General features: G+C 30.8%; 1 protein-coding gene across 3 annotated transcripts in view; it reads right to left on the minus strand.

Annotated features, from left to right (window-relative positions):
- Window positions 1-12,436, minus strand: part of LOC114333016 (cell surface glycoprotein 1) — a 104,095-nt gene that overhangs the window by 78,340 nt on the left and 13,319 nt on the right. For all 3 annotated transcript variants that reach the window (XM_028282831.2, XM_028282830.2, XM_028282829.2), the window contains exon 2: window positions 4,703-4,838. In XM_028282831.2, the coding sequence (XP_028138632.1) occupies window positions 4,703-4,838 (136 nt within the window). The remainder of the gene's footprint in view (window positions 1-4,702; window positions 4,839-12,436) is intronic.

Consider the following 12,436-nt stretch of genomic DNA (forward strand, 5'->3'; position numbering starts at 1 on the left):
TTTATATTTTGACAACGAAACCCGATTTGGGCTTCGAAACGTTAATAAAATTATTTTTTCAATTTAATTGTCGCTTATTTCCCATCTAAATAGTTAATCATAAAAATGCCACAAGGAAATAGCTTCAGAACAACGGCAAATTACGTGTAGTAAAATTCACACTGGTATGGATATGTAAACATTACTAGAACGTCATTCTACTTGACAATGTCGTGATTAACTTTAAAGAGATGGCTTTTGAATGTTCTTGGATAACTGGTATTTGTATAATTGCAAATTATTAATTCAGTTAATAAATGTGATAATTTTTTCACTAACTATGTATTCAGTGATTGTAATAATTTATAAGTATGTACAACAAAAACTAATACTCAATCGAGAAAAGAGGAAAAGTGTTAAAGTGATTTTTTAATAATATATTGTTACTATGGAACGCTTACAATTTTGAACATCTTTAACAACAAAATACTTGGATCACAGAATATATTATCCTGATGTATTCTCTGCTTGGATCTTCCACAAATAATACACAATAAATAACTTTTTATTAGGTTCACGTCTGGAATCAATTATTTATCAAATAGACTATAATATATCAACGTTATTTAGTCATCACTGATTGTTACTGTCTGACTGACAATATGCTGATAATATTCTATTCGACTGAGTGCGTTGTAAGACAAAGATAGATTTGGAAAATACTACCACGGACATTGTGTTCATTTTTTTCGAATCCTGAAAAAACCAATAAATATTTTTGAAAAATTTAAACGCAGAATGAAAGACTAAATTATACCGATGGCCGAAAATCCCTTAGAATAAATAAAAAGTTTATTTTGAATGAGATATTTGAAATTCAAAATCACACTAAATTTTCTCTTAGTTTTTCGCCCCTGTAACTTATTAAAATAAACATTATAGACATTCTCAGGTACTTTCGGCCATCGCTAATAACGTAATTTTTCATTCTGCGTTTAAATTTTTCAAAAATACATACACTAAGCGCCAAAATTAACGCACCACCTTAAAAATGGGACATTTTTAATGTCTGATATTTCCTAAACCTGTTGTCCGATTTTAGTGATTTTTAAATATTTTATAGCTTTATTCTTCAGAAATATCGATGTAATAATATTGTTGCTAAACAGGTAAGTGTCATTGTATACCGGGTGTAACAGTCATAGTGTGTTTTTTCCTCAAAGTTTGGAACACCCTGTGGAATATTCTAGCGTATATAAAATATTGAAATTAAAACTCAACTGGAACCTTAGGTTATCTTAACATTTTGCTTTTTGATTAATTCGCTTATGTTGAATAATAACAAAGTTAGGTACTTTAACAACTAGCAACGTTTTTCATCAATACAGGGTGTTTCTAAATAAGTGCCGACAAACTTTGAGGGGCAATTCTGCATGCAAAAATAATGACCGTTTACTTTTTAAACATGTTTCCGCAAATGCTTCGTTTCCTAGATACGGGATGTTAAAATTTTTCTTACAAACTGACGATTTATTTATTGCTCTAAAACCGGTTGTGATATGCAAATGAAATTTAGTGGGTTTTAAGAGGTAGTTATTGCGCATTTTTTGACGTACAACTAAGAATTTTATATTCACCATTGGCGTGCATACGGGTCATATTACCCGTATGCACGCCAATGGTGAATATAAAATTCTTAATTGTATGCCAAAAAATGCCCAATAACTACCTCTTAAAACCTACCAAATTTCATTTGCATATCTCAACCGGTTTTAGAGCAATAAATAAATCGTCAGTTTGTACGAAAAAATTCAACATCCCGTATCTCGGAAACGAAGCATTTGCGGACATATGTTTATAAAGCAAACGGTCATTATTTTTCATGGAGAATTACCCTTTAAAGTTTGTCGCACTTATTTAGAAACACCCTGTATTGATGAAATTGCTAGTTGTTAAGGTACCTAACTTTTTTATTATCCAACATAAGCGAATGGATCAAAAAGCAAAATGTTAAGATAACCTAAGGTTCCAGCTGAGTTTTAATTTCAATATTTTATATATGCTAGAATATTCCACAGGGTGTTCCAAACTTTGAGGAAAAAACACACTATCATTGTTACACCTGGTATACAATGACACTTATCTGTTTAGCAACAATATTATTACATAGATATTCTTGAAGAATAAAGCTATAACCTATTAGAAAAATCACTAAAATCGGACAACAGGTTTAGGAAATATGAGACATTAAAAATGTCCCATTTTTAAGGTGGTGCGTTAATTTTGGCGCTTAGTGTATTAGTTTTCTCAGGATTCGAAAAAATAAATCCCCATTTGAATAGCATTGCAGCCGAAAATACGTACCCATCCCCTTAAGCGAAAAGCAATTTTTATTTGTCAAAAAAAAATATTTCTGTTTTATGACAGCAGTAAAATGTATTTTGAACTAAATAAATTACGCACATTACGCACATGTAAAAAAAATTTGGACACCAAAAGTCGACCTGTTTCGATAATTTCTAATATTGTTGTTTATTTAGCTAATAATGAATTTATACGATATTTTATGGACGCACTGTATACGAGTAATTACAGTCCCTGGTCATATTATTATGACCACCTACGAATTTTTACAAAAATCAACTATTCCACTAGGTACGTTTTGTTTAAAATATGATTTTTAAATTTAATTTTGTTATACAATGTTAATGTTATGCATTAACTATATATTTAATAATAAACAGCAATAAAATATTTGAAAATATTACATATTTATATTTTTTTAATATTTTGTTCAACTTCTGACTTTAATCAGATGGAAAATATTTGGGAGCTTTTAAAACGAGAAATTACCGATGAAAAGGTCACTAACGAAATTGTTTTGATTAAAAGACTAATATATCGTTGAAACCACAATGACAAATTGAAGCAAAAAAATTTAACTGCATTCAAAGTATGCCAAGACAGGTACTAGCGGTAATTAAAGTTAGAGGGGGCTCAGCAAAATATTGAAAAAACAAAAATATGTGATATTTTTAAATGTTTTATTGGTGTTTATTATCAAATATAATACATTTAATAATAAACAGCAATAAACCATTTGAAAATATCACATATTTGTATTTTTTTAATATTTTGCTGATCCCCCTCTAACTTTGATTACCGCTAGTACCCGTCTTGGCATATTCTGAATGCAGTTAAATTTTTTTTTGCTTCAATTTGTCATTGTGGTTTCAACGATATATTAGTTCTTTAATCAAAACTATTTCGTTAGTGGCCTTTTCATCGGAAATTTCTCGTTTTAAAAGCTCCCAAATATTTTCCATCTGATTAAGGTCAGAAGTTGAACAAAATATTAAAAAAATATAAATATGAAATATTTTCAAATATTTTATTGCTGTTTATTATTAAATATATTATAGTTAATGCATAACATCAACATTGCATGACAAAATTAAATTTAAAAATCATATTTTAAACAAAACGTACTTAGTTGAATAGTTGATTTTTGTAAAACTTCATAGGTGGTCATAATAATACGGCCAGGGACTGTATATCTGTACTTATAAATAAATAAAAATAAAAAATATTTATTTCTTTTTTATTCATTGGCGTTTTTTTTTATAATTTTTGTTTTATTTGTTTCTTGGGTTAGGGTCAAAAACACATTCTTAAGTATGCTAGGCTTATTGCTGTTTAGACATTTTTATTAAAAATTTAGACATTTCTATAAAAAAACTAAAAGTAAAGCAACAAAATGTACTTATGTATCTATAAAAATAATATTGTAGTACGTATGTTACGAAATAAGAAATTTATTACTATGAATCTGCAATCAATCACAAACAAGTCTGGCTAATTGGCTCTGCCAAAGACATTTTTCAGAAAAGAAAAGACATTTCTATTCCTGTTTTTCAAGCAATAAATTGAAATATAAATATACAATACTTACAATAATATTAATTGCAATAAAAACTTACGACACCATAATTTAATAGATGTCTTATAATTTAATAGGTGCCGAAATCAATGAGGGTTTGTAGTTGTAGCGTAATAGTGTATATCAAAAGCTAATCGATTTCAGTACTCTGGTGCCGTAGTATAGGAGCATTTGTAAATATGCGGCCGGCCCTGGCCGTCACTACCGAACGCAGAGAATGATCGAGTGACTCCGCTTTGTCTGTAGGGATTACTGGATCACTCTAGAAGGGAGCGTATTTTAAAGGCCCGTTTTCACGCTACGTTTTCTTGTACGTTTTGTGGATCATACAAAACGTACGACAAAACGTACGTTTTGTCAATAAGCATATAAAAATGCATAGGATTTGTCCTATTACACAAAACGTACAATAAGATGTAGCGTGAAAACAGCAAAACGTACGTCTTGTCGAATCGAAAAAATTAAATCCGCTTATTGACAAAACGTGCGTTTTGTCGTACGTTTTGTATGACCCACAAAACGTACAAGAAAACGTAGCGTGAAAACGGGCCTTAAGTAGAATTGCTGAGATGTTGTATTCATGATTATATGTAAACCGTTCGTTTGATTTTGTCAGGGAAATTATGTTTTCAAGTGTAAATGGAAAAATAAAATAAATGTTTATAAATTAAATTTTTAGTAAAGTGTCAGTGTAAATAAATTAAAAGTAAAGACTAATAAATTAAGTAAAAACGTAACAATATATTCAAGAGTACCATTAAAAATCATATGTGAAACACTTACCTCATGGAATTTGTAACTCCTGGGGTAATAAGAACTGCCAGTTGCTGTTTGGTACCAACTTGTTTCAAAGAGTGAGCTAAGACAAGGGATCCCAACGAATAGGAATCATTCGTCGCTAACGTCACCCAAGCATAGCCTAGAAAAAAAAAACGTTGAAGATAATATTTATGTGAGAAATGTGGTATAATTTTAAGGTGCATTTGTCTTTATTGTGCACTTAATATTACGAAGGTTAACCAAATATAAACAAAAACATGTCTCGTTTGATATATACAGTGCATTAGGACTTTTGAACCACATGGTCCATGAACTCCTAAGTGGACCATACAGCTTCAGTGAAAACGCGCCATCGAATTATATGTTACGCTAAGATCCTCACCTCATTCCAAGACCTTCCTTGGCTTCTTATTTCGGCCATCATTGATCTTCTCCAAGTTTGTGCTGGGCGACCTCTTTTCTTTTTCCTTGGAAAAGAGCTGAAGAGTGTCTACGTAGAGACGGTTGCTCCACATCACACTTATCCATAAGTTCATTATTCTCCCTATTTACTAATTTAAACTCCCAGATATCGAGTTTTAAGTATAGAAACACACCATGATCAAGAGCGAATATAGGAAGTAGTATGAAGACCGTGGTACCATTAGTTTTTCCATCAGGGCCTCCCATACTTTTTAATATGTGCTCAGAAGAAATGTTTAAAGAAGCACTAGAAGACATCAATGAAGGCATATCAATTAACGGAACATTAGTGAATACTCTCAGATATGCAGACGATACAATACTCCTTGCGGACAGCAGAGATGGGTTGCTGCGAGACGTATGGAATGGCTCTGAACACAAAAAAAAAACAAAAATCATGATTGTCAGTAACAAGATTCAAGACGAAACAATCTGCGTTAAAGGAAAAGCTTTAGAGAATGTACCACTGGCGAAGCGTCCATGTAACCACTGTTACCATTGGTAACAGTTAAAAATCTTGCAAATAAATATTTAATGACTACTATGAAATAATTCCATTTATATTTTTTACCAACAGAAATATTTGTTAATACGTAGTACCTACCAAATTCAGTAAATAGCCAATTAGACGCACGAAAATATTGGCGAGATTACATGTGAATACATTTGAATCCGTTGCAGGGTTGCACGTTATTATATTCCGTTACCACTTCTAGTTCTGGTAACGAAAGATGATTCTCGCTATCGGCCGAGACTGAAAATTTTGAAGGAATGACGGCTCCAGAGATGGCGCGGGCACGCTGTGTATATCAGTATTGTCACCATTTTACAATATGGTAACGTTAGTTTAGTAGCTATTCGTGCATTTGAATTTGAACATATAAGAATGTTGCTGCGTAATCGATCAACTACTTGAAAAGTCATTATCCTTGTATATTTTTTTATATATAATTTTGACGAAAAAAATGAAATTATTGAAAATAGAAGATTTAAAATATATAAACACTAGTTTTCAAAATATGTTCTGTTCCCTACTTGTTTATTTTTGATGTTAATTTTATTGTAGAATAATCTGTTTAGTTTGTTTATTATTTATTGTTATACCTATTACATGCATATAATACATGTATACATAATTACAAAAACTTATATTTGGGAGGTTCAAAATAATTGTTATCTACTTTTTATGTCATATTATGTATAAGTTTTTAGTTTGTGAAACCTGTCATTATAGACAGCAGTGCGTGAAGGGTTTAAAGTGTGCGTGAAGTAACAATGTATTTTAAATGGGATTTACTTTTTCGCAAACTTTCAATGGGTTTTTTGGCACACTTTCATATAATCAAGTATCCTTAACTTTCGCGTTGTCATATTTATGACAATATGAGCAATGACTTACAATAGGGTAGCCGAACGTCCCGAAAAAACGATATTTTCCCGTTTTTTAACGATTTGTCCCGGTGTCCCGAAAAAGTCTCTCGGGACGCCTAAATGTCTCGTATTTTTTCTTCAATTTCAATTGTTTCTTCAATTTCGGCATTTGTTTTCGTTATTATTTCTCCCTCTCCTATTACATTGTGGTCCAGTATTGTTCTCATTATTGTTCGTTCAAATTTCGGAATGCTATGTTCCTCTTTCTTATTAATCGTCGTTGTTTCCATCCCATATGTATCAACAGGTCTTATATAGGTATTATATTATTTCATATTATACTTGTCTTGTTTCTCAACAGATTTCTAATCATTCCATATGTTTTTCTGCCTTTCAGAATTCTTTCCTCTGTTCTCTCTTTTCCGGTTTTCCATTTTGTTACTCCCAAGTAGCAAGGTGGATACAAGTTTGTCCTCCTTATGCTTACTTTCAATATCAGATTAAATAATAGTGTCGGGGAGACAGAGTCACCTTATTGCACTCATTTATTTACATTTATCTCCTTAGAAGTTGTTCGTTGAAACTGATCTTTGCTTTGGTGTTCTTTAGGCTTACTGTTAGCATAATGTGTCTTAATATTTCTGGGATTCCAAAATTCTCTATCTCCTCCATCATTTTCGTCCGATTGATTATATCAAAAGCGCTTTTAAAATCTATGAATATTCGGGGAATTTCTCTGTTGTATTCTCTAGATTTTTGAATTATTTGTTTCACTGTATGTGTGAAATTGTGAAATTAATCATCGACCTCCTTGGTCTGAATCCATTCTGGTATTCTCCTAATATTCGTTCAGCGCATTATTTAAGTCTCATGTTTAGTATGTTTGCTAGAATGTTACATGTGGTGTTTAGTAAAGTTATTGCTCTTTAATTCTGGCACTCCTCCCGATCTCCTTTTTTTTTCATATATTATAGATACTATAATACCTGTGTTCCAATCGTCTGGTAGTCAGTTTTGTCCATAATTTGTTGTATTAGTTGGTTTATTTCTTTATGTAATTCTCTTCCTCCGTATTCTTTTAATTCCACTACTTTTTCATCTTCTCCTGCTGCTTTTCCGTTTCCTAGGTTTTTAATATTTGTTTTTGTACTTATTCTGCTGTGAAAATTTCGACTTCGTCTTTATCTTCTACGGTTTTATTTCTTCATCGCAGTGTGCTTCCTTCTTCATAGTGAATAGCATTTTTTCGTAATATTCTTCCCATATTTTGCTGATCTGTTTCTCTTCAAATACGGTTTCTCCTTTCTGGTTTTTTAGTCCTCTTGTTTTGCTTGATTTAATGCTGGGCTTATTTTTTGTTGCTCTAACTTTTTTGTAAAATTGCTTTATTTACTGTTCAGTTAACAACTGTTTTGTTCTGACGGATTGTTAATCCATGATATTCTGGCTGAGTTTTTTACTTTGTTTCGCAGTCTTGATCGTACGTAAATTACATATTCAAAGGTAAATTGAAAAGGATTTGTAGGTCCCAAATTAGCTAAAAGACCATGTTTCATCCTGCCTATTTGGATATCGCCCCAAACCCTCCTTAGCAGTGGCGTACCCGGAGAGGGGACTTGGGGGTTAAACCCCCTTTCCCCCAGGGCATATGAAAAATATATAAAAAAAAGTAGGAAAATGTAACTTTTCTTTCACAAACAAAACAAAAAAATACGCCAACCCCCCTCCCCAGAGAAAAATTCTACGCTACTGCTCCTTGGATGTGTCCCGTTTTTTCAAGTTTATGATCTGGTCACCCTAACTTACAACAAAATTTTTGACAGTTTTGTGGTTTGAAAGTAGTTAGGATTTTTAAATGTCAAAGTTCTAAAAATTGTAGAATAGAAATGAATTCCAGTGACGAAGAGTTACAGTTTTTTTATTTGTTTATCGTAGATAAAATATTGTATGAAACTGTGCGTGAAGTACTTTTTGCGAACTTACGCGATGTATAGCGTGCGTTCGCAAAAAACATACTTCACGAACTGTTTCATAAATAACTATTTTTCAATAAGATTTTTTTACATCTAGTTTTGGTAACACTTTAGAAAAAGTCACGCTTCGCCACTGGAAAGTACCGATATACTGAAAAAAATTTAGTTCGTAATATTGATTAACAGTGATTATTGAATAGTATTTCGTTGTAACAACAAGTTAATTTTTTGTTTCAACGAACTTTTAGACATTGATAAATGTATTTGGTTATTGTCACAATGATTGAATAATAATTGTGAAAATAACTAGAGTAAATTAATCAATAACATTCAATTTATTCAGCCAATAAGTTAGTTTCGTATATTTAATAAATAATGTTAATTCTGGGAGCAACTGACTTTCTTGATTTCGTAGATGATAAGCAATTACCTTGGTTTATCGTGACAATGTACATATTTCATTAAAATAATGTACAAATGTTGTTAATATAGAGTAAAACTTGATTATTCCATAGATGTAAACTGATTGTTGTGATAACGAATGCATTAATCAATCTACTACTGCGTTTAATAACCACAATCAATGCGGTCATGGTAACAATAAACGCAGTTGTGGAAACCATAAATGTTTTGCTTGACCAATTGAAATGTAACGGCTTTTCCTTATCGTGATACCCCTAGCTTCTCTGTGTTACCATTGTTTAAAAAAGAATTCTTTGTTAAACAATGCTGTTACCTCTGCCGAAGTACCGAATAATTTCATTTCGCTTCCAAGTGTAGTTCGCATTGGAAGGAAGTTTTCGTGTGTCTATTATCGTATTCATTTTTTCGAATCCTAAGAAAACTCATTAGTATTTTTGAAAAATTTAAACGCAGAATAAAATATTACAGTATTATCGAGGGTCTGAAGTCCCTGGGAACTTCTATAATGATTATTTTAATAAGTCACAGAGGTGAAAAAGAGAAAAGTTAGTATGATTTTTAATTTCAAATATACCATTCAAAAGAAACTTTTTGTTTATTCTAAGGAACTTTCAAACGTAAATTTTTCAAAAATACTTATTAGTTTTCTCAGGATTCCAAAAAAATGAATGCGTTTAAAAAGAATTCGATCGAAATTTTGCACCTGCGCTCTCAAAAAAGATTAAGTGTTATACATTTTTGGAATCACTATTTCAAACGCTTTTAAATGAGCTGTCACATGATGTACTTTCCCATTTAAAAAATCAAAGTTGTGCCTGTCACCTGAAGAGGGATCGCGTGAAGTTCGAAACATTGATGTTATAATATACTTTGACTATTTTAAAAATCGACCTGTCCGAGAGTTTCGCTTATGTGCTAAAAATAAATAAGTTAATAAGGGGGAGGAGTAACACTTATTCCAGCGCACTGTATAAGTGAAATCATATGAGAAATCACGCAGTGTAAAGTCCATTAGGTTTAGGACAAAAAAGGGGGATTTGCAAAATTATTATTAATCAATTAATATCATACATTGAGCTAATGCATTCAGTAATTATTAATATAAAATACGTTCATAGTAAGAATGAACGAAACTGATTGTAGGAATGAATAGAATTGCTCGTAAGAATAACCGTATTTATTGTGGGAATGAACGGAATTAATTGTAAGAATAAACGGAAATAATTGTAGAAATAAACGAAATTTATTGGATACATGATAGACCAGGGCTCATCTGTAAAAATATTAGTACATTTGGACGTTGAGAGGTGACTCAAATTTTTTTGCACAAATTGCTTGGAAATAACTCAAATAATAATATTTGAGTTATCCTCCCTCTCAAAAAGGTCCGGAACATTGTTTTAATAATCAAAATGTCAAAAAATGAAGGAAAATTTCGATTTTTTCTTCGTCTTTTGATTATAACTTTAAAAGTATTAATTTCCGAGAATAGTTGTATTGACATAAAAGTTGCGAAATTAAATTTCCTACAATATAGAATTGGCTAAAAATTTAAAAAATAGTCAGCCTTGTTGCAAAATAGCAATAATTGCGAAAAAACCATACAAAAAACAAGTATTCGCATTTTACGTTTTTCAACTATTTATGCTACACTTAGGACCTTCATATTTCATCCAGAAAAACTTTATGTTACTGTAAAACAATACTGTAAATTTCATTAAGATCAGTTCAATAGATTTTGCAAAATAAATTTTGCAATCCAGCTTTCGCAAAAAAAATTCATTTTTTCAAAATGTTACAGGACTGAAAATAAAGCACATAGTAAGTTCAAATTTTTTTTTGCTTATAGAAGTGTACTGTACCTTTCATTTGCAATTTGCAAAACTAAAATCGAGTAATTACCACGGCGTCAGGAATTTTTTTAAATAAACATAAATTATTGGTGCTACGCGCAGGACAGCGGATAGTTTGCTCTGATTTGGCATTCCAATGACCTTTGATAATAATTGATACATTTTAATTTTTTTTATATTTCGATATAAATAAATAAATTTGTTTATTGCAAAATAAAGACACATATTCTATCCTTTGACATAAAACTTTTTTTAGCAAAAACTTTCTTTGTTCATATATTTTAACTTAGAGAATAAAAGATTATTATTTTTAAACATATGCAATTGCTTAAACAATATTTCACAAACAATAATAAAATTAGTTTGATTTTTGTGGAATTAAAATATTAAAATACAACAAAATATAGAGTAAGAAAATAATATATTAGATAAAGATTAAAAGAAATTTTGGTGGAAATCAACTTGTGTGAATCGAACACCGCTGTCCTGCGCGTAGCACCAAAATTAATGTAATTTAAAAAATTTCCTGACGCCGTGGTAATTAATCGATTTTAATTTTGCAAATTGCAAATGAAAGGTACAGTACACTTCTATAAGCAAAAAAAAATTCAACTTGCTATCTGCTTTATTTTCAGTCCTGCAACAATAAAAAAAATGAATTTTTTTTGCGAAAGCTGGATTGCAAAATTTATTTTGCAAAATCTATTAAACTGATCTTAATGAAATTTACAGTACTGTTTTAATATATCATAAAGTTTTTCTGGGTACAATATGAAGGTCCTAAGTGTAGCATAAATGGTTGAAAAACGTAAAAGGCGAATACTTGTTTTTGTATGTTTTTTTCGCAATTATTGCTATTTTGCAACAAGGGTGACTATTTTTTAAATTTTTAACCAATTCCATATTGTAGGAAATTTAATTACGCAACTTTTATGTCAATACAGCTTTTCTCAAAAATGAATAGTTTTAAAGTTATAATCAAAAATCCAATAAAAAAATCGAATTTTTCCTTCATATTTTGACATTTTGATTATTTAAACAATGTTCCGGACCATTTTGAGTGGGAGGATAACTTAAATATTATTATTTGAGTTATTTTCAAGCAATTTCTGCAAAAAAATTTGAGTCACCTCTCAACGTCCATCTCAAAACAGATGCGCCCTGGACTATGAAGCAGTATACGTTAGGAGAAATAACACTGTTATTGACACAACGAATAGTCTTCGTCGGTCAATTAACGACGTTGTTGTTTCAATGAATAGTGTTCGTTGACTCAGTGAACAGTGTTCGTTGACTCAGTGAACATCGTAATATCAATAAAGTGATATTATGGTATGTATAATGAAAGTATTATATATTAATAAATGGATGTTCATCCATTCAATAAACGTAATACATTGGATCAACTAACGAGAATAATAAATTGATGAACATCGCTTTGTTGTTCCAATAAAACCAAGAATTGGACAAATTTTAAGTATTGCTTTTGTTGTCTGAATTAACATTTTTATTAATATTACGTACCTTTTTCGTTGAGTGTACAATTATTTGAGATGTGACCTAAATGAACAATGGGACCGCAGCCTCGAGATAAAACGACGCATAGAGACTGCCAGAAGAGCTTTCAGTAAGATGAAAACAGTAGTATTCAATGT

Source organism: Diabrotica virgifera, chromosome 10 (genome assembly GCF_917563875.1).
Source record: "Diabrotica virgifera virgifera chromosome 10, PGI_DIABVI_V3a".
Classification (NCBI taxonomy): domain Eukaryota; kingdom Metazoa; phylum Arthropoda; class Insecta; order Coleoptera; family Chrysomelidae; genus Diabrotica; species Diabrotica virgifera.